This window comes from Streptopelia decaocto (genome assembly GCF_964273445.1).
Source record: "Streptopelia decaocto genome assembly, chromosome: 13".
NCBI classification, from domain to species: Eukaryota; Metazoa; Chordata; class Aves; order Columbiformes; family Columbidae; genus Streptopelia; species Streptopelia decaocto.
In genome coordinates, this window is record NC_138668.1 from 9,736,847 (window position 1) to 9,760,795 (window position 23,949).

Genomic DNA, 23,949 nt, shown 5'->3' on the forward strand with positions numbered 1-23,949 from the left:
AAGAATTCAGGCCCTTGTCCTCTGAAACAAAGCCAGCACTTTTTCTACTTGTGCTGAAGGCATGTCACAGAAAGATACCTTGTCACCTCTTGAAGCTATGCAGCTGGGACAGAGCACAGAAGACCCTCCTCACTCATCACCTAAGAATAATGTCAAGTTGTAAAACCAGCACAGAGCCACCTGAGCACACGATCATTTCTGGTGACATGACACCAAAGTCTGGGATTCCAAGGGGGGTTCGTTTGATTGTTTGTTTTAAAAAAACCTCTTCTCTCAAAACAGCTGGGATCTGATGCAAAAAGTCACACTCTTTCCTAGGTGGGATCAGGTTGGAAAATCAGGCATTAGCATACACTGACCGAGACTGAGAGCATGATGCAATCCGAGTGCCAGAGAAGTCAGCTGTGTCCCTGGCTAAGCAGCTGAAAGCTGTTCTGTGCAAAGTGGCTGAATTACGATCTTTTCTGTAACCACATGACGTATCTCTGGATTTGGCAACTTATCCAGTAGCAGAAGTTGTAACACATACCAAATGCAAAGTTTATAAACCACAGAACAGGAAACTTCATCTGTGCTCCTGCGGTGTAACCACTCCCAGCCTGTTGTGCTGCAGCACTGACACGTCTGAGAGCTGGCAGGAAATAAACCTGCAGAAGTTGTCACTAAGGAGAGGTAGTTCTGACAAAACAGTCCAAGCTTCAACCACTTACACGACGTTTTTGTTTGTTTATAGTCTGACATGATCTCCTAGAGAGACAGCTATTGTTTGTTTCAATTCTCCTCATAACAAACCATTTGACACCAAGATAACACAGGTTACACGTATGCTACCGAGATGAAGAAAGAGCAGAATGCCAGAGTTCAACAGCACTAGGCAGAGAGCAGCAAATTAGGAACAAATTATAGCAAAGTTCAAATGCAAATACCTACTACTTGAGAAATTAAAAAAAAAAACACAGTTCCCATGCTGAAAGGAAGAGAGCTGCCTCATGTAAGGTAGTTCCATATCTGTCCTTAGTGGTTATGAGGCCAGACTGTCTTTCAAAAACCAACCACCTATATTTAGCGTGCTCAAGGGAAAGATGTTTCCTTCTGCACTTTGCAGAACATATTATGGCACAAGCCATGGCACTTTAAGCCTCCACGACTTGAACAAGATACCAGTATATTCACCACATTTTTTTAAAGGGCAGGAAAGTGACTTTCATCAAAAGAGAGCCACCCATCTCAGGAGACAACATCTACAAAGGAAACACTGCCAACCGCTGTTGCAATTGATACACACAACTAGCATCTGAGCTAAGCAAGTGGAATTTTTAACTTTCAAACACAGTGTCACTGATATTTCTCAGAAATACAGATTCCACTTAAACAGGAATTTTAAAATCCTAATAAAATTTAAAACCCTTCCTAATTCAATAATTGCTTGTAAGAGCTGTGTGAACACTTAGTAGGCAACTTACTCTGTGGTCTCCTCCTCTAATTTGTGCTCTAAAATTTGCTAGAATGTGTTATAATTCAACTTCAGACTGCAAAGCTTGCTTTCTCTGGCTCTTATGTTCACACAAGCGACACTTTTTTGCCCTCGTTTGCTCAGTTTGAATTCTTTTGAATTAATGTGTGTGAAACACTTAAGTTTACATTTTTATACTCAATTATTTTAGAAGAAGCAAGCACTCAGCCACATGTGAAGTTGGAACGAACAATGGCTTGTTTCTCACAGTCCTTCCATGGCGACCATGAAGTCTCTGCAGCTGCTGCCCCGGCAGCTTCCTGCCTGCTTACCTGTTGAGCACTGCTTCTTTGTCTGCCAGGCGACTTTTAATTTTGCTAGTCAGATAGTCCAAGAAGAGCGTCCAGATGTCTAAGCAAGAAAAGTAACCTTCATGGGTAGGCTGCAATACATCAAAATTCACAATGAATACCACAAGCTAGGGTAAGACTGTTTTCACATAACGAAAATATGAGTTAACATGCACTTCAATCCACGGGAAGAATTTCTTGCTTTATTGCAAATTTTCTAGGAGGTCACTGGAGAGATTTATAGCTGTCAAAAGGTGAACAAGAGCTTTTGCACAAGGGTGGGAACCCAGGAATTACAAGGGTGGTCTCAGCATTAACCCATCCCATGGCTTGCTACATCAGCTCCTAGCATTTTATAGATCTGCTTGTCATTATTCACATCTGGGGGTCAAGAGGGCTGAGTTGCATTGTGACAGCTGCTAAAGCAAGGTAACACCTTCCAAAAGCCATGGAGTTGTTTTTTTAATGCTACATCTAAAAGTCACAAGGAAAGCACCAGATGCAGTAAAAGTGGCAGATTCAAGAGAAAGAAAAGCACCCAAACACAAAACGAACAACCTAGAAAAGTTTTTCCAGACAGCCCATTGCAAGCACTAACAAAAAAAAATAAAAGCAGGAGCAAAGTTAAACACCAGACAAGTTGTTCTTGCAAGGTAACTACATGTCATCGCTGTCTCCAACTAAACCCAAGAGCACATTAAGCCATTTCCCAGTCCCCAGCACTACTGGAAAGTGCCAGTAAGACAAGTTAATTGCTTTTTTTCTGGGCTAACTTTAGGTATCAACTTCATTGGGGAAACCACGCTACCCCTGTTGTACAAGACAAGAGAACATGGAGCAGATGGAGGGAAAAATAATGTCACGGGGCTGTACCTGATGAAAAGTGTATTTGAACAACAGTGCCAGAAATTCAACCACAGGGAACTGGGAGTAGGATTCAATTCTTCGTAGGTGGACGCTCACAAAGAGACGGAGAAAGTCGGTAAACTTCTCAATGTAGCTATAAGGGAAAGAAGAAAACACAACTGAGAAAACATGAGGATGCCACAAGGGAAAGCAATTTCATTGAAACAGTGATAAAATTCACTCAAAATCCTTCCAATAAAAAGAAAGTTACAAGTAACAGCCAGTAGAACAATTAAAATATAAAGCCCTGCAACAATTACCTACGGGATGGGCAACCCTTCATTCCATTAATACCTGAAACAGCAGAAAAGACAGTCTAGTCAAAAGCAACTTTAATATTCAGATAAATATAAATGAAATTAGGCCTGCAAATAAGCACAAACCCTCCCACCATAGAAAAATGAGTATTTAATAGCAAGGATCATCTTACTGATGCAGCTAGGATTAGTGAAATAAAGTGGACCATGGAGGAATTCAGCTGGAAGCAAGAAGTTAATGCAGAAGTTAGCAATACACATGTTAAACATTTACACAAGATACTGGTAGAGCCACAGAGCTGAGAGCTGGAAAGGACAGTTCCTTCTGCAATGTACATCAACTATCTAAAAGCTTCTGAACTGGACTATAAGGACAAATCTTCCTCCAAAGCATGGGACTACTCAATGCTTGGCACTGTAGGAAGTGAAGATCCAAAAGGGAGCCTGCTACCAAAATTTCAGGGAATCCAGCAAGAGCACCTCGGTGCAAGCACTGGTGGGTTCTTGAGAGCGCAACTGGAGAAAAATTACAAAGACCAGAATGGAGTAAGTTTTTCATGTGGAATAAGATCACACCCTGCACAACGTGAGCTTCATGGAGGTTAGAAATCATCTTCATTTCTACCTATACAAAAAAAGCGTTAAATAGTCCACCAGCATACAGGACCCATCCATTCCAGCATCACACAAACAGCAAGAGCTCTGGTGACTCGGTGACAAGGGCATGTGTGTGCAGAGAAGCCCACCCTTCCCATATGGTAAGGGCAAGAGTACTTCAAGTTTTTATTTTAAATAAAGTCAGGACTGGCAAAGTTTCAGGCATGCTTGAACAACCTGGTTTCACTGAGCTGCCTTGCACTCTCCCTCTGCAAACTCTTAATTCTTTTTCAGGGGAAATCCCTGTTCTTTCTAATGAAACCTCACTCAAGACCAGAAGCATTGCCACCTAACAAAGAGCTGCAGCACTGCTGGTTATTACAAGCCTACCAAAAAACGCACAGTACTTTGAATATGCAAAAAGATTATATTTCACTTTTCTTTGTCACTGCCTACTTGACCAGGCACCACTAAACACATCTCACTGACCTAACACTTCAAAAGTGAAGCTAGCAAAAAAAGTCCGGACCCAAACATTGCTTTCAATTTTCTTCATTCTTATTTTCTAAAGAGGCTCTGACCTGAGACCTTTGAAATTCTTGCACGGCCTCTACCTCCGCCAGCCCCAAAGTCCCTTCTGCAGCCACCATGCCGTTGCTGATGCCCTTACTAGCCATTCCCCACATTTTGTGATCTTCAAGTTAAAGCCAAACACAAAGCAAGACAACAGTTTAAGCTTACTCTTTCTGGACTATTTTGGCAGTATAAACCATTCAAAAACACACTGATTTTGTAACAAAAAGAAAACCAGCACCACAAGAGGAAGGGGAAGACCCAGGGCAAGCAGGTTCTGAACATGGCAGTCTACTGAAGGTAGTTTCTTTGGTGCCAATTTTGCTTCTGATTTTCTTAGTCCAAGCCAGGACAACACTTTCATGTGGTAAGGTCTTTAGTTTTGGACATAAAATGTACAGTTATGCCCTTAGGTGACAAATGCAAAATCCTCACAGCCTTTTCCACAGAGAAAACAGGGTCAGCTCAGGGAAAGCTCCACTCCTCCAGAAGCCAGATGGATTTTTCCAGTCTCCAGAACATCTTAGTTACAGCTCTACTTATGACCATGGCAATGAATACTGGGGGGTCTCACAGACACCAACGATCTCTGTGGATAACACATCTAAGGAACAGAGCACGAGGATCTGGCAATACCACTGTTAAACAGAAGTCACGATTAATCTACATTGACTATCCCAAGGTTATGTGTGTATTTAAAGATATGGAAAAAGGGAGGTTTACACAAGAAACACACAAGTCATCTCTACAAACTGACCCAGTTTTCCGCTAAATTTGTTTTTATTTTTATCCCAAGTGGATATCAAAGAAAAACAACAAATAGCCCCAAAGCCTTGCTGCTGCATCTGGGAATACAAGTACATAGCTGCACCAGAAGTTTATCTCCATCATCAAGTATCTGTAGCAAGATACTGAGCGCATTCACACAGTTGTGACCTACTTGTCAGCGTTAGCACCAGTCTGCCCACCTTCCCACGGCACACACAGCCTGCAATGAGCAGCAGCAGCAAGTTGTCACCTCTGCCACCGCCCTGCCAACACACGGTTTCAACCACTCCACACAACAGCAAGACAAGTCTCACTTTCTCTCCTACAAGTAGGAATAGCCGATATAACAGAGTTGAGCTGTTTTTAGGCAACAAGGATGGTATTAATAGTAACTTTCACTTTCTGGAAGATGACAATACACGACCTTCAAAGATGCTGCCACTTCCCTGCTGCCTCCAATCAGGCGTGCCAGACAGCCGTTCGCTGCTGTGAATGGAGTTCCCTAAGCTGTCTTTTGGTGTTGTTTAAAAATAGTAAAAATAAAAAAGCAATCAGAAATCATCACATCTCAATGATGGGTAGGAAACTACTTCTATTTTCTTTCAAGTCATGACTCGCAGAATATCTACCCACTCTTTGTATGTTTAAGCAGAGAAGGCAGATGCCGACCAGGGAAGGGAATGCTGCAATGCCTTTACCTCACTGAGCCTCTTCTGTTTTCTGTTACAACTGAATGAAGGGCAGGTTCAGCTCTTGTGCCACCTCAGACCTGCAGTCAAACAGTAACGAACGGGGGAAAGGGAAGGAAGAGGACAGGAAAGAATACAAACCTGCGCCACCACAGTCCCTTAGCAAACTCAGCCCCTTACCAGAACCTTACCTGTGGGCACCTACCTTTCCGCCTGTCTCCCCCAGCACAGTACTCTGAAAAAAAGGCCATTAGACACACCATGCATGACCGCAAAATAATAAAGACAGTCCCTTAGAAAGCAAGAGGCCCTAGCACAGCTACTTAGCTGTTTGGTTGCTCTTACCTTTCATCCAGTTCCTCTAGCCGGCTCTTCACTGTATGGGCATTGTTCTCCTTGGTAATCTTCTGCAGGAGGTAGAAAGTCTGCTGGAACATCCGTAGCAAATACTCTTCAAACTCCATAGGCACACAGTTCTTAGACATCAGTTCATTGATGCAAGACATGGCCAAGACACCGAGTCGGCCACGCTCCTGTCCCAACACCGAGTTCTGGCTGCTGCCGTTGACAGAAGACATCTTCCGAACACGGGTGTCGCAGCCGAAGCGAGCAAAGTGGAAAATGGTGGTGAGGAGGGACGGGGTGATACTGGTAGACAAAGGGATCCAGCTGAAGAGGTGTGCCAGGCACTCCAGTGCCAGGGAACATATATATTCACTTTCTGTATCGAGGATGGGGATTGGCTGGTTCAATAATTTGGCTGCATTGGGACTCTGCAACAGGCTACTTAACAGGTCACCTAGGAAACAAAGCAGACATCTGTGTTATGAATCAAGGCAATTACCTTCAAATGGTGCAACTACCAACCCCAGCTATAAAGCAAAAGGCATCAGAGCCTCTGGCACTCAGCAAGTTAGTGTACAAAGATTTATCTGAGATGAACTAGTCATTTTCGTATCCTGGAATTTTTTGAACTTTTATTCAGATAATAGCAATGCCATGGGGTGTATTTTAGGAATTCATTATAAAATTTACTCCCCTCCCTGAAATTTTTGTAGAATGATGCGGTATAATGCTCAGAAATTAATCCTATATACTGAAGGTGAAGTTGGAGCACATGATTTGCCGTGAGATGAATATTGCTCTCCCTGTCCAAATGCAGGTTACACTTCTCTGCATTGCGTTTCCCCTTCCATTTGCCCAGAGATGCACAAGATCTTCCTGTGGGTCTTCAGCTGTACCTACTTTCCAACATTCTGACCATCTCGGTGCCATCAGCAAGCCTCCTTGGCTCTTCACTGAGCCCTTTTCCAAGGTCTCCGAGTATGTCCCAATCACTACTCCACAGGTGACCCCCCCCCCATCGTGGGGAGAGGAAATCATTTCCACTTACCCTTTAACTCCTACCTTCTAACCATTTTTTTTAACAATGCAGAGACTCCCACATCCCTGATGGCCCTCACTTTCTCAAAAGCTTTTAGTGAGAAGCCTTCTTGAAAGCTTAACGGAAATCCAAGCAGATACCCCCAGCTAAGGCTGACGACTAACTCAGAGGCTTCCATAGACCACACGCTGAAAACCTACTCACCTTCCCCGGGTTATTCAATACACTTCTTCCTTGAGTACAAATACTCTCTTCACCTTTAGAAACCCACAGGCACTTGCTACTTTAAGTAAGTTTAAACTTCTCCCCAGAAAATCCAAGTCATTTTTTTTCAAAGTGAAATGACCCAACACACTAGGAATACGGACACAGATATGATTTACTGAGCTATTTCCAAAGTACTCAGAAGCATGAATGATGCACAGACTCTTCTTAAGTCTCCATTTTTCATCAAGATCGATGTCTTACATCACTGAATTCATAACTCTGTCACAACTTATCATCGTTTCTTTCTCCTCTGCTCCAGGAATTTAAGGCATCATGCTACTACTTCAGCTGAATTAGATCACCCTGCACTTAGTCTTCATATTAACATTCACAACTACACATACACTGCAGTGCAAGAGCTGCTTGCACTGTGATTTTACAGAAGCAAACATGATTCTTTCCCACATCCAGTCCAAACCCCACATCAGCTGGTCTGAGCGCTTTGCACCCAGTTAAATTACTGAAGTTCAGAGTTTAAGGTATGTTAAGTTATATTTGGTGTCTTTGCAAACAGGTGATAAATTTACAGGATCAAATGCATTCATGCACAGGGAGAAAACTCTTGGGGAGAGGCAGGGATCAGGCTAGCTCTGCAGAAGTAAACATCAACAAACATTTATTTCTATCACTCATTTGTTTACCACACAAGTGAATATGCCTAAGGAAGGGATTCATCAAGTAAAGGGCTATAAATCATGCAAAGACAACATTTGGAGGCTGAGAGGTTATTGCTGAACAAATTCTATACTGATGCAATAACTCAAATGTTTCCCAACATAGGACATGATGAGAGTTCCTTTGCTTAAGTGCTGTGAGAAATTAACATTGTCTTCAAGTGCTATTTAAAAACTATGCAAGACTTGCAAGTAATCATTTCACTCTGCTTTCCTATGCAGAAAAAGGAAGCATCAGTTTTCGAAGTTCCTGAAGAGATTTTGGCTCTGATGGAAGATATTAAACATTTATAGGGACGCTGCTTCTTATTTTGCCTTTTGGAACACCTTTAATTTCACTTGCATGTAAAGAGAAAAAGGTGGTGGCCTCATCTAAGCAATAAAAAAGCACAAGCGTCACCAGTAAACAGAAATACTTTGCTGCATGAATAACACTCAAATACAACAATATGTGGGTAAAACGATGGGGGCAGCTTAAAGATTTCACAAATTTTAAGGACAGAGAAACAATTAACGTGGCCAGTACAAAATTTAATGGGAGAGTTTCACTAAACCCATGTTTGTTCTATAGTTCACCTTCCAATCATGTACATCTCTCTTGCAGCGCCAGGCTGCCACTCACTGCTACTGACCTTTACATCTGGCTTTCAGCCCTGCAGCTTCCCCACAAAAACAACCCCATCAGTGCTCTTACTCCACTCTGTCTCATTTGACTGATCATATATCATTATTTGACCCAACAGACGTCTGGTAAACAAAGAAAGTAAAGGAAAAGAAAAGAGTCCTTCACAAAACACAGAAAGCAAGCAAGCAGTGGACAAGAGGGAAGACTCAGTGCTCCTCCTTTTGGGCTTGAGAACTTGAAGCACAACCAGGGTGAACATGGAGAGGGTAGTTAAGGCAAAGCACAGAAGAAAACAGAGGAAGTTTCAAATAAGTTAGCACAGGCAGGACCCAATGAAATTAAGCCTGAACTACTAAATGAACTGTCAGTGTAGCTTAATTACTAGCAATTATCTTGAAAATATGCTGTATAAGAAGTTCGTTTGTTTTCCCTGAAAGGGGAGAAAGGAAAGACCCAGAACAGAAACTTTCACTTGGAGAAATACAATCTCAAGCCATGAGGTGAACACACAGGTGGATGAAAAGCAGCCTCAGCACAGGCACCATCCAGCGATTCAGCCATCAACTGAGACTTCTCAAACCAGCTTCCACTCACAATCAGCCCACAATTCACTCCACTGGTTATTTTTTTCTTTATTACAACTCTAGACAACAAAACAGATGTATCAGTTCACATTACTGGCACCTCAGAACAAACCAGCATTGGGTTTTTTCCAAGGTAACTCTGGAACGTGCGGTTTGCAGTGCAGTACCCGCTCCTGCAGGCACGGCCGTCATGTACCTGCACTAACCAGAACCTGGGCTCCCCGAGCAATTCACCCTGCTTTGTACAAATACAGCAGTCGTGGATACCAAGGCATTTACTACCAACAACTGATAAACATAAATCATTTTTTTACCACGGAAGACCTCAATCTTACTCAACATCACATGGAAGTACTGAGGCTCCTGCTGCCAGGGTGGGTGAGGCTGGTGCTTCTGCCCTCTCCAAGCAGCACATTCACTCTTCCCAAGGGATACTACAAGTTTTGTCCTTTTCTGTTAATATTATTTTTTTCAAACTTTTGCTTTCCACAGCAAAATCCACCCACCTCCTGCTCAAACCAAGAATTTTTTTTTTCCCATTTAAGTTTGTTTTGTGTATAAATAAAAGTGTCTTAAGCTCTTCTACAGGAAAGCGGCACCTGAAATTCCACTCCAACTCATACTTAAATGTGAAAGTTTTAACACTAACGAAAGCTTATCACAGGCAGCTGCCTGAAGCTGACTAGTGCAATCTGGCCACAAGGAAGTGATCTGCAGCTCTCAATTAACTGTTTAAGGTCCCAAAGACTAGAGAGACAAAGGTACCTGGTACAATTGTGTAAGGCACAGAACACACTGCACCAAGCACAACTCAGTCAGTACGACCCCGGAAAAAGAAATATCAGATCCACAAGTGTTTCACCTTCTCCCTGTGCACAGCCAGGTATTACAGGCTTCCCTAAACCCTTGTTTTTCCTTCTTTAAAAAGAGACAGAACCATGATCAGACAATATTATTGATTTCACTATATCATGGTAGTTTTCTTGCTCTGTTTTCCAAGAAGTAGGAACAAAGACCCCACAATGTGCCAGACAATGCTGGGTGAGCTGAACGTAACAATGACCTGTGTTACATCAAGGCACGAGAGAAACAGGTAGTCATCAAGATCAGCCTGGGGTGACCGTATTCATCTATCCCCTATTTAGCTTCAACAGGATAAGTAAAATGTGCCCCAAGTACAAGTACCACAGAAATATACCTTCTGTTTTGAAGGTAACTAAGAAATATATATGTAAATGAGTTCAGATCAGATAAGCACCCACACAAAAAAAACCTAAAAAGAATAGGTAGAAACCAAACTTTTGCAATAAATATATACAAAGGCCCAGCCACATTTTTTAGTTAAGGCTTCAGTTTTGCTCCACTCTGGAGTTTGATGTATTTACAGCTGAAATGTATAGAGGACAACGCCAGCTCACTGATGTTAGAGCATTTTGGATTGACACTTCAGAAAGCTTTTTGCCATCTGAGGACAATGAGAAGCTATGTGTGCACTTTTCAACGAGGTGGCATTTTCAGTGGGGCATCCCCCACAGTGGAAATTGCTTCTTCATGCAAGCTTTGCCTTTTGGATCAGAAACTTACTGGCCTATGAAAAGCTCTAGGAAAGGGTTATTACAAGAAGTTAGACGGTAAATGAAGGAATCTATGCCCGATATTGCAAGTTAAAGTACATGTAAATATCATCTTGTAGCTTTAGCCATCCTTACCACTTTCTCCTGAAGTTGGGGATGGTGGTGGAGTGGCAGCAGTAACGCTGTGTTTGTCCCAGATGCTCTCCAAAATACCTGGCCAAAGAGATATTTTTCAGAACAGTCTACTAAAAGACAGGCTGGTCTAACAAACACAGTAGAGACTGCAACAGAACTTTGGTAGAGCACATCTTTAGTGCTTTGACAAGGAACATTGTCTTATCTTAGGGAGCCCAAAGAAATTACCAAGTGCTGATCCACAGTCTCAATCCCTCTTCCTGAAGAGGGGATACACACAGCTGTACACCTGTTTTGCTACACTAGTTTGTTTCACAGCAAACTGACCCAAATGCCTAAGGGTAGATTTGAGCGTTCAGACCGCAGGAGCAGCCACTACACCACCCACGTGCTGCTTCCCCGAACCGGGAATGTGCAGCTCGCCGGCATCTCAGGGATGGCGAAGAAGGACGTTTGTTTCAATGCCGCCAGTGCAGTAACTCGTACCTGTGAGGAGCCCAAGCACTGTTTGCACCTGGTCTAGGAGCAGCTTGCGTAACTCTTCTTTCCGGGCTACACTAAGATCTTCCCGCGGACATGCCAGTTCTTCCGAAGTAGTCTTCAACATGATCAGTCCCAGCGGAGTGGTCACAGGAGACTGAATTAACTGAGAAGAAAACACATGAATTCAACATGTGATGACAACATTCTGCAAAGCCATCAGCTGACAAACAAGGGGTTAGTAACACTATGAGCAGTTTAGAAGCGCTTCAAGACCAAGGGAGTATCAGTTCCCACAGTTTGCAGCGCTGTGTGTTAAGGGAAGAGAACTGCAAATATTCAATTTCCTGAAACATTAATCAACGATGTTGCAACAGTTCAAGTACCATGGGAATCCTTGGGGTTTCAAGAGAGCTTTCATAATGTCACTGCACACATTCTCTGTTCCAGCATGTTTACCAGTAACTGTTTGTTCCTCCTGTTTACTGCTTTCTGCTGACATCATCACTTCTCAGAATCGCCCCAGCGGTTTCACCTCGTAGTGGGGCTGCCGCTGCAGCCCCGCTCAGGTCAGGAGCCTGCACCATCAGCCAAGCAGTTTCCCATTTAAAAGCTCATCCCTCCCCATACAAAGAGCTGCAGCCAATATCAGATGAGACAGGAGCACAGCTAAGGGATACCTCTCCTGGCATCTGTACTGCATTTCAAACTGGAAATCACATTTACTCTAAAAAGAGTGACTTCCACCATGAACAGATTGTGCAGAACAGGATGAGAATAAGCAATGATTTTTGCCTACATTAGCCACTGGGATATTAAAGACACATTCAAGTGGGACAAAGATTTACTTTCAGCTGAAATTCATTGCTTCTCTTCTCTGTTGACCTGGAACATCCAACACAATTGATGCACTACTCCCTCTGGGAGAAAAAGCCTGAAGCCAATCACAGTTACTAGAAGTAAGCTTGAAAGACAAATTCTGTAACACAGGCTGACCTCGGTACTAATCTCCTTGACCCACCAAACTAGGAAAACATTGAGTTAACACTGCTAAGGCTACACAGTTTGGTGAAATACATAGGGGGGAAAAAAGCCCATCGAAAAGCTCTTAGTCTAGACGCATGCTTGCTTTCAGAAAGGAAACATGATGGCATATAAGCAGATAGATAAAAAAGAAAATACACAATTTGTTATCAAGGTGCAAAGACACTTAAGATCTCTCAGAATATTTTCTGACAACATGAGGAAGTTTAGCAATACCATGTACTGGCACTTCAGTAACGTTAAACAAATTTCATACCTCTAAAAAAGTAGCACTTTCTACATAAAATTATTTGTTTTACATAATGACAATACAGTAGTCCAAGTTACTTTTCTTCTCCATCCCTCCAACGATTCAGTAGAAGTTTAAGGCTACTTAGAGTACTGGGGTACAAATCAATGCTAAAGAATCAAACAGTTTCTTCAAATTATCTCAGAAGAAAGTCTGAAGAAAAGACTCATCTGCAACTCCAAAAGCAAAATATCCTGCTCCTGTGCTACTCTGCTTTATTTGGAAGTCTTGAAGTTCAGTACTAGTGGCTTCTTCCTCACTTTCTCTGAAGATTTTTGGAAATTGAGAGGAACATTTCCCTCCAAAGCTGAGTTCATAAAGAGAGGCTTAAGGACAAATAGATACCAAAAGTGGGCTCTGCAATCACTAAAGATAACCTTCAAAGTGCTATAAAAGCAAATAGAGGCTCAGAAATTCAGATGCAAATGAAATGAAAGTCAAACCTGTAGTGTAGACAGTTGTCTCAGAGTACTTATTGTGAAACTGACAATTCAGAAAAAAATCACAGCATGTCACACTACATGATTACAAAAAAAAAGGCTATCTGAAAAGAGATTACAGCAATTAGTAACAAGCTCTGTATGCCAAGTTAGCATTTTTTTTTTAATTTTGCAATTAATACTAGAGCCATTTGTCTTAACAAGTAAACTCCTGATACTCAGGGACTTTGATTTTTTTTGAACTGCCTTGTGGTTTGTCTGTGGGCACAGCTGCATCCAAAATCATCTCATCACCTCAGCACTTCAGCTCAGGCTTCACTGTGGAGATACGGAATTACAACCGACATTCAAACTAATGGCACCATCTCAACCAGGATCCTCAAACACATACTCTCATCTTCCTGCAAGAGCCCTAAACACCCCAGCACCATTCCATTAGTGACTTTACCCTAAATTTTTTGGCACCTAATCACGTATCTCTGGCTTTTAGGTGAAAAACCTCCAACAGCCACATTCAGAAACCTCACTTCTGAGAATCATCTAGTGACACATCCATAGTTTTACTGAGTTTTTTTCTTTAAAGAACACACAACCCCTACAACAACTGCTCCTAAATATTTAAAAGTCAAAGTGCAGTTGATACTTGTTGCCTCATATTGTTCCTTTGTCAAAAAACTTGTAACACTAGAAAGAAATGTAACATGTAGGAAGCTTAGGGTTATTTGCAAAATTAAAGAAAAGGAATTGAAGAAGCAACTTTGTTTTTCATGTAATTAGTTAACCTTTGTTAAGGGAAGTCACTACTCAAGGTAACAAAATAATGTCTCTCCATGAATGAAGCCAAGTTTTCCCATTAGAAACTTCTTACCTGCAAGATGTTAGTGAAAAAGTCATGGTAGAACATCGGCCAGTCTTGCCGGCCAATATCCACAATGACTTTGCAGAGTTTGTTCCTGATGAAGTAAGGCAGAGTTTTATGCTGAGCTAGAAGGAGCTTGGGCAGGCAGCTGCGAATCTCCATTTTGTCTTGAGACGGGACCCCAAGCCACATCTTATTGATTAGGTTCTGGAAAAAAAACAGCTCATCTCAGACATGCTGTGCTCAAGTTAAACAGCGAGAGAATGTGGACACGTAACGCAGGGACAGAGCACCAGGCAGAGCTGTTCCATCTCCTGCCCAGCACCTGCCACGATGCACAGGCAGGGAAAAGGCTGTAGCTGTCAATTCTATCCAGGCCTCTTGCTGTCCAAACCTGGGCAGTTATAAAACTTAAACATCTACACCTGATGTAGCTCAACCTTCTCTGCTGCCACAGGCAGACCCGTCGATAAGGAAACAAGCAGGTATTAGCAGGTTAAACAGAAGATGTTTCTCTTTTCTTAGAGCTGTGACACAGGCTCGCTGGGCAAAGAGCTGAAATTTAAGATGCTCTAACTGCTCCACAGTCGAGGCTGAGAGGAAACCTCATCACTCTCTACAATTACCTGAAAGGGGTGGTTTTGGGAACAATCCTTGTGTTTATATACACACTTTTACTGACATTCAGTACTCAGAGAAGTTCAAGGCTGATGAAGTTGCAGACTACGACAGAGGACGGCTATGAGTGCGCAGAACTACAGCAGTTAACTTCAGAAATTCAAGCTCCTCAGTGGAGAGATCCTCATCTCTCAGCTGAGCTGTGGACTCGTACCCCTCACTTTTACACTTGGACAGTGATTTCTTTGTTCTGCTTAGTTCTGGGCACAATTATTTTTTTCAGTACTACCTTGTCCCCCCGCCCCCCGGAGAAGCAAAGGTTTATTAATCAAGCATGTTTTCATGAACATCAGTTTAATCATTGCAGGCTACTGCTGTGTGACATCCATCCCCAGAGCAGGGAACAACTCCCATACTGTTTGTCACGATTACCCCTTCTGAGAGGATGGCACACCAGATTCAGTTTGCAGATTAAGTCCAGATTTCTCACGCAACCCGAGATAAAGTGAACAGAACATCCTCAGGGAAAGACACTGCACTGGTCACTGAGAAATTGTTGATAAAACAGAGCTGTTCACAAATACTTCTGTTTCTTCCAGCAGATACACAGATCAATATTTAGGCTTTTAACCATAATTTTGTTCTTTTATAAATAGGTGAAGAGTGGGATGCGGTCTTCTAAAAGAGACCTTACCTCTACAACTAGCACGTAAGCTTGTGGGATGTAGTTCAATAGCATCGACCACAACCATGAGACATCAGAAAAATAAAAGCAACTTTGTCTTCCTTCTTAGCATTAAAGTTTCCAGTAGCTAGTATCAGGTAATCATGCACATAGTTCTGACCATATAAACAGTATAAAAGCAATAACGCTCTTAAAAGCATTGTGCAGAAAACTCAAGCAGCCCTTGAAACTGCAGGTAATTTGTACTTAGAGATGCCAGGAAATTAATTCTTCAATTTGTGTATAAAGATTCATATTCTCCTACTCTCAGCCTGCCATTAAGCAACCTCTCTAGTAGAGAGCAATAAAAGCATCTTTTATCACTGTACTTACTAGACTGCCATTTTAGACAAACATTTTCAAATAAAATCGATTGCCATATAAAACTGCACCAGACAAAAAATGCACTGAGCAGGCAACAGTACACATCTTACCTCAAACACAGTCAGACTGTACATCATCACATAGTCGTTCCTTGTACTTGACAGGAAATAAAGGCAGAACCTCCAGGCTCCTATCTGCTGGGCAAAGTTATTTAAAAGCTCCTCTGAAAAAAATAAAGTATTAAAAAAATCACATTAAAATTCTTAAGCTGTAAACAAATCCATAAAAATGTATACTGACAGCACAATAACACACTGAGCATCGGAGGAACCCCATGTTCAGGGAATGACTGAACCTGGAGGAGGGAAAAAATAATAAAATCACACTCTAAAATATTTAAAGTGATCTAACAATAGGCTTTAATGAAAACAAAATAGGCATGTCATTTTAGAATACAGTTTTGACATAAATACTATACTCGACCAGTAGCTTAATATTAAAATAAATCACACAAATATTGCATTGCAAGCGTTATTATTTTGTATATAAAAGCCGAATGTTGAGATACCAGGTCACTCTGAAAGACTAGGAGTGCTTCAGATCACACGCAGGTTATAAATCACCTGTTTTAATGCAATTGCTCCATGAGCCATTGACTTTGTTGTAGGTCAGCATACCCAAAACCTCTCCAAACAGTCTGGTACAGGGTTTGGTCATCTCACATCAAGTGACTATGTACCAAATGTTGCAAAGGGAAAAGCTGCAAGGGCTGGTTTACAGGCTTATCTAATTTAAGCCTTAATCAATTGGTTTATTTCCCACAACTTAAGCAGGAAAACAGAGGATGTCGAAGGCTTCTACCTTTTCCACAGCAGGAGATCTCCCCAACAGGAATAAACAAACTTGCCTGGTTGCTTAGTCTTTATTTTACCAGATTCCCAGGAGAAGCCTTTCACGCTGACCATACGTTTGGCACTGAAGTTAGAGATGGCAGAAGCTTGAGAATAAAAGCAAAGTGCCAGTTTACAGCCATTAGCCATGAATGCAAGAAGCCAACCTGGAGCACCGCTAAGATCCCGCCTGGTTCTCAAAAGGACATAAGTAATAACACCAGCCAAAATGAAACCACTGTTTATTCCTACTTGTCATTTTGCAATAACTAGGACAGACTTCTGCTTTCCCTTCTTTATGCTGAACAAATCTAAGTTCACGCTCCATCTCTAGGCAGAAAGTAGAGGTTTTCCAGGACATGCAATTCCATGACGTACACACAGAGAAAAATGTAACATCCTTCTCCTACCCTAACAAACTTACTATCCTTGATAAAAATCTACATATCCTCGCTCACAGCAGTGACAGTTACCAACATATTAATTACCTATAGAACCTGCTGTGGGATCTCCAAAACCCAAACTACATAAGCCTTCAAAGTTCAAGCAGGAGGGCTAAGATGCCTGTTCGGTATCAGATGGAGCACTTTCATCTGCTGTATTTGTTTAACAAAACCAAGTCACCTCTGCCAAGGTCTGCAGGCAGCAGAAAGCAAAGGGGAGCACCCTTAAGAAGTGGCATGAACTCACCTATCTCACGTTTCCGCTCATTTGTTGTGCAATTGTGGAAAAACTCCGTCATGAGACTCTCCAAAGCCCGTAGCGAGGCCTCTTCAGATGCCTGGGAATGACATTTAAAGGAAAGAGTTAAAACCAGCTTCCACTCTGACTTGCACTCAGGAGGTTGTTGTCATTTGTGTCACAGATGCACCTAAAAACCAACAAGAACACGAACTCCAGGTGGCGGGCAAAATGATCTGGAATTTAAACAGCTCATTGGTGCCAAGTAGCAACAAGATTTGTCCAGTACAAGTGAAGGCTTTGGACCTGAAGGACCATTTGCTCAGCTGCATTAGCTACCAAAAGCAAGATGAGAAGGCTGCTTTATTTTTTTCTCTCTCTCTAGTGTCATTTAGTAATTTTAAGGTAGCTCATCTTTATCAAGTAATTCTCAAAGACAGCAAATTCAAGTGAAGATGCTCTTAGATATTTAGAGATAATAAATGCAGCGACAGCACGGGGAGCACGAACTTGGAGAGGACTCCTGACACCTCTTGTTTCCTTTGCCCGGGTGCCACACTGTGCCACGCTGCCACCTGCAACACCAACAGTGCTCGGGAAGTACCAGCTTGAAAGATTAAGGGATTTCCAGCGCTTTGAAAAACAATATACAACTATTCTGCAATTGGATTCCAGAAGAAGACACAACCATCCTAAACTTAGCTGTTATTATTGGAATTCGCCAGTTATAGCTCAGTGTTCGCAAGTTCTTAAAAAAAAAATATCAGAATTAGTATACAGTTGTTGCAAGGTCACTAGAGTTTTGCAAGTCTCTGGAGTTGGGATGATTTTATTCTAGTAAGAGCTCACCACTGAGCTCAGCCTCGCAAACAGAGAGGTCTAAGCCTGGTAATGGATCGCCTTAGAAAACAGTGCTGCTCCGGTACAGACCGTGCCATTAGTCATTCCTCTAATGTTTGCAATGCATGCTATCAATAATAAATGCATTAAGATTCAAGCCCTGACCTTCCTCAGTACAGAAACAAAGTAAGCCATTAAAGAAAACTGAAAGTTCTGCCTCTAAAGAATAAAAACAGAAACAAAAACCATGACTACTAATCTTCTGCAAAGAGATAAGCAAAAGAGACAACTTGCAGAACCACTACGGGCTTCTGCCAGCTCCTGTTTCCACATCCAGCAGGGTCCCCAAGGACCAGCACAGGGCCAAGCACCAGGAGACCCCCAGACCCTTCCCAAACAACCTGGGCCTGAATCTGCCCCCCAGGAGAACCGACAGCTCAACACAACAGCACGGGAACACAAACTCGGCTCTGCTCTCCACACAGTTGGAAATGGATGCTCTGTCGGACACCACACGTTTTCAATTACTCAGCAAGGCACACTGAACTTCATCCTAGATTTCCCACATCCCCTCCACTCCCCCCCCTTTTTTTTTCAGACCCGCACAAGAAAGCAAGGACTATTTTAGCAAGACTCATTGTTAGTGGGAAATTGGCTTAAAATAACCTACAATCAAATCAAAGTCACTTTGCCAGCTTAGCCAAGATCAAGCACCCATTAACACCTCTTTAATCCATTTATACTTGGTCTCTGTAAACGGTCCCTTGCAGTGTAAACTTCCCCTCAAATACAGCCCTTCAGCCATGGAAGGGGCTCCTCCTGCCAGGCACCATTTCCCAGATAAAAGCAACACTGTGGACAAGAGCTTCACTTTAATAAAAAAAGTGTAGTCCTTAATGACATTAGGGTACAGCCACACTGCCATTTCTATGCATTTATTTCTGGGACATTGCACATCGTTGCAAGTTCCTCCCAACTAGATCCAGACACACACATTCAACATTTTCATAAATCCCTGCAGTTTACTTCTCTGCTGCTCCACATGGAGTTCAGTCTCACCAGAAGTTTCTGACACGAAACCCCCACAGGGGATTTTCCAAACGCTGGGCAGATTAATTTGATGTAAATTCCCCCCCAAGCAGCACTGTTGTCCCATTCCGCGCCTCCGCCAGCCAAGTTCAAGATCACCTCAGTTCAGAGAGGTGTTTGTTGTCTCTTCACACAGGAATGGCAGCGCTCAGTCATTTTCAGATAGTGAATTCAATCCTGCTTTAGGAAGAGTAGCTAAGTCATTTCTCCAAGATTCAAGGTTTATTTCCTACTTTTGGAAATGAATTGCAGAGCTCTCACGAATCTTGAGCATCTGATAATCTTCACTGACTTAACACTGCCTTGGCACTGCGATTCTGAAGATGACAGAGCCTACTCCTAGGAACACAACCTTTTATATAAAAACACCATCATCACAATGTTCAACGTGTCAAAAGCAAAAGAGCAAACAGAGAGCACAATGCAAGCATTTCATGTAAAAAGCTCAGGCTGGCCAGAATCAAAGGCCAACTTGAGCAGAAAGAAACAGCGTGACCTCCAAGATTGTTTTCTTCTATTTGTTTTCTCCTGGCTGTTCCAGAAGTTTGGCCAAAGGAAGGTAGAGTAGCACGGACTGTCTGAAGCAATCGAAACCCAGCCCAAGATGGGCTCTGGGAACAGGAGATCCTCCCAACTCTTCCCCCAGGTGCCACACCAAGTGCACCTCCTTCTAGCTTTCAGTTGGACTTAAGGTGGAGAGCAGGATTCTACATTTGCTTATACCTTTGGGTGTTCCTCAAGTTAACTGTTCCTGACCATCTGGAGCTCAGCAGCCTCCCAAGCAAAGGGTAACAGGGTCATTGAGATAAAAAGGACACATGCTGTTGAAGACCTGCAGAGGAAGTTTGCTGTACCTATATCCAGACACCCTAGAAAGCAGATTATCTAGTAAGGCTATAAAGTAGAGCTGTTTGTAGGACCTGCAGCTGTAATATTTCCAGCTGCACCTCAGTATTATTGCTCATGTTAATATGCAGCTTGCTTTCTACTGGGGCTCAGTGTTTATTCTGAATTTAAAAAGAGAACTGGAAAGTATCACCAGGGTCTGCAAAGAGAAATGCCAACAAATCCTGGTACTGAGCAGCAACTCACGGACGTTAACGGCTGCCTCAGTCCTGCACGGTCGGGACAAGATCACATGCCACGGGCATTCAGAGCCAGCAGCACTCGCTTCACTTTGTCTGGTCTGAAATTCAGCCATTCGGGTCACATGCAAATTTCATTTTTAAAGGTTTTCAAGGAAAGTCATGAAGTCTGGACGATCATTAGCAGAATTTAACTACAGAGTTTGTGTGAGGGCTGGCAGTTACAAAATATTCAACAACTAAACCAGAAGTACTTCCCACTTATTTTCACAAGCTGCAAAATCTGACCCCTCCACCCCCAATGCCTAAGGCTACTCAGGACTGGGATCAAACTGCCAGGAAATACTGTTTGCTCTCTTCTGTCAGACATTTAAGGAAAAAACACTCAATTCTACTAATCCCATTTGCACAGCAGGTCATGGGAGCAAAAGCTCCATGAAAACCTTTCCAATTCACTAAAAGCAGCCAAGGTACAATTTGACATGCCACCACTATCCACACTAGCTCCACTCCTTCCGATTGCCCAAACACTCCGGTTGAGCTCGGACCTGCAGGGAGGATCTCAGCTGCTGCTCCAGCAGTTCCTCCAGCCACAGGTGAAATCCTCAGTCACAGCTTGGGCAGGTGAATGAGTCAGTGATGAACAGAAGTAAGCAAGAGGTCTAAATGATTGTGCAAACAGCTACAGATTCCTGTGTGCCAGTAGGACACCCACACCTCGACCTAGAAATTGTTTCCAAGAGGGCATCTCCAGGAGATGAGTTATAGGTGATTCTCCCCAAAACTGGAGCCATTACCCGCTGCTCTGCGGGGTCTGCACCATGTGGACTGGGCGCCAGGTCTGTCCCAAGTCTGCTGCTCCTGCAGTTGTCCTGTCTGATGAGCATGACTTGATGTGGATCAGGGTGGGAGAGCCACTGTCAATCTATGCCATTTTTGCCATATTAAGTTTGCTAAAGGTGTTTCATTAACAGTTATCAAACTAGAGGCATGCAGCTGCTTACTCATACCATTTATCTATGGACTCCAACCTTTAATAGCAGTTTCGTATGACCAGAGCAACAACAGATTCACAGCTGAGACTACAGCTTCCTGTTTTGACAGAAATTGAGATTTGCTACCAAGAACTCACAAACTCAAAGACATTACTCTCCATCCATCAAGTATCAAAAAGAGGCTCTACAAAAACAGCTGACTTCAGGGCTATCATTCAATTACATTTTAAGATGTATAAGTGATTAACTGATTCCTGTTAATTGAGGAAAAATACTAATAGCTGCTAACTTACTATATTTTAAGCTGTTCAAACTGCAGTTCACTGCTCCTCAATAAGGCTCTAGAGAAGCAAAATCTTTGTACCTTGCTGCTTAAACCAGGATTCCATAACAAGTTCAGTTTAGCCTGTAGCCTATGACTAAAGCATTTGGGTAGGATGAGTTACTCATTCAACTCTGGCAAATAATAGAGGAATGATTTTTGGATTGCAATTTAGACATTGTACATATACTTTAATAGAATATACAACACTAATTTTAGTTTGCATTAAACCAAAGACACCACCCCCTCCCCTTAAAAAACTACCTGATCATTCTCGGATATATGAAAGTGCTTTATAAAGCTATTTCCATTTTCTCCAGAAGTGCTTTCATTTAGAGTTCCCTTCCTATCTTTTTACTTCATTTTACATTCTCTAAAGCAATTGTTTCTTTTAGAGAAAAGCTTTTCTCTAATGCTATGCCATAAAGACACACGCTGTTAACCTTTTAATGTTTGCTATTAACAGCTTGGTCCGAGTATCGATCATACAAACGATGCTCTAAATATGGCAACTCAGGCTGATGACAACTGTAAAAGGAAAGTTATGCCTGTTGATTTTTTTTCTAATGTGTTTGGAAATGGATATCACTGCAAGACAAAATTAAGGTAATCCCTCTACAAAGCCTTTTTTAGTAAGATGTTAATTGAAGCTGCAATGTTTCCAATGCGACTTCAAGCAGCGCTGGAACACCTTCCTCTGGTGTGGAAGGATGGATTTTATACCACACAAGCTGAACCTTAAAAACACCTCCTTCAGCGGCAGGTAGCAAAAACACTTGCACTGCTGAACCGCAGAAGCCCTCGCCGCAGTTCTAAAGCCCCCTACAACGTCTCTTCTCTTTAAATAAAGAGTGCAGGATCTCTTACTGTTAGGGAGCTGTTATTTACCACCCCGCTGCACCCCATCATGTTTCTGATTCAGACCCTCACCCTTGTTCCATCCTGCCTTCAATACCTGAAGCACTTTTTACACTATCTTGCACCTACCAGCCCCTAAAGTCCCCTACACCATTTATTGATAGATAACACAGGTACTTTTCCAGCTTCCTCATTTTTTGAGCCTGCTTCTACACTCCCTTCCTACCCACTATGTCTCCTACTATCACCGGTGCAAGACACACAGCTGGGCGCAATTCAGCCTCCTCCTGCTTATCAAGGTTTGGATCTTACCACATTTTACCCAGTTCTGCTATGATGAGTATCAGCTACATCTACCAGCTTGTGCTCGCAATGGGCAACTTTTCCAGCAGAGCAGGGACTGCAGGACAACACACAACGTGAAACCCCGTTGTCTGCAGTGTTCCCAGCAGGAATTGCTATTAATGTCACCAACAAGCCAGTGCACAGGATTAAGAAAAGAAAAATCATGCACGCAGCACAATGCCAGCTGCTGGTATAAACCAACGCACCATCACCCTGCCGTTGCTAAATCACACTCTTCCACCTCAGAGCTTTCTGCTTCCAATTGTGCATTGTTACTTAATAGTACAGGTATACACATCCAAACTCAAACCACTACACTTCAGCTGTTGAACTTTCTTCCTTCTGTTGTTTTTAACTTTTTTTTTAGTATTGTAGATCACTTTTAGAGGAATTCAATCAAGCCTAATTTAATAATAGACATACCTGACATGCATATGTACTAAGGTAGTAATTTACTCATTTAAGAATGACACCAGGGTGTCTTTCAGAGCCCCTCCCCGCCCAATCCCTAACATAACATGATAATGAACACATAAATTAGTAATGACGCTCTCAGAAAGATGGTGGCTCATTTCAAGCCTACTTTTGTGGGTCATAAAAAGCCTTTCCTTTTGTAGTCGTCAGCAAAGCACAGATATTATCACCACTTCAGTGAACCCCTGGAGCAGCCTCGGGTCACTCAATGCAGTAAAGTTCATGAAAGAACTGAAGCACAGTTATTATTTTTAGCAACAAAAGCAGAATTATGAAGTATTTTTGAAAGAGTTGTACAACATCACACACATCTCCTAGAAAGCATGAATGCACATGACTGAGAGGCAGAGCTGTGCAGCTCAAAGGCAGTGTTACTTCCTACATTTAATCATTTCCAACTAATAATAAAAGAAGCCTGGGGTTTCACTCTTATTCCCAGGGTCTCCTTACCAGTATAACTCACGCAAACGTCTTAAACCAGGAGACAGCACACAGACCCTGCAGCATATGTGCTCCCTGGCAGCACACTGCTGATGCTATCAAGACATGGCTCTGTCTTTATTCTCAGTTTCCGCGTTGCATTTCAGAGATGTTTTTGTGGTTTAATGAACCGAAACTAGAGTCGGCTTCACTCCGTGCTTTGAGAACAGCTCAGGCTCCTGGTGCCATTTCAAGACATCTCCTGGCCGCACAACACAACCCATCATCTGGGTCATTTGTTTCATGGGCCATAACTTTGGCAGCTCGCTAATGAGA

The 23,949-nt window shown here is 42.5% G+C and overlaps 1 protein-coding gene across 3 annotated transcripts in view; it reads right to left on the bottom strand.

The window, feature by feature from the left end:
- The window catches only part of XPO6 (exportin 6), a 51,327-nt gene that overhangs the window by 17,590 nt on the left and 9,788 nt on the right, over positions 1–23,949 (bottom strand). For all 3 annotated transcript variants that reach the window (XM_082064974.1, XM_082064973.1, XM_082064972.1), the window contains exons 2-9: positions 17,195–17,285; positions 15,725–15,837; positions 13,958–14,155; positions 11,323–11,482; positions 10,837–10,914; positions 5,939–6,392; positions 2,677–2,803; positions 1,786–1,895 (exon numbers count right to left, since the gene is read on the bottom strand). In XM_082064974.1, coding sequence (XP_081921100.1) covers positions 1,786–1,895; positions 2,677–2,803; positions 5,939–6,392; positions 10,837–10,914; positions 11,323–11,482; positions 13,958–14,155; positions 15,725–15,837; positions 17,195–17,285 — 1,331 coding nt within the window. The remainder of the gene's footprint in view (positions 1–1,785; positions 1,896–2,676; positions 2,804–5,938; positions 6,393–10,836; positions 10,915–11,322; positions 11,483–13,957; positions 14,156–15,724; positions 15,838–17,194; positions 17,286–23,949) is intronic.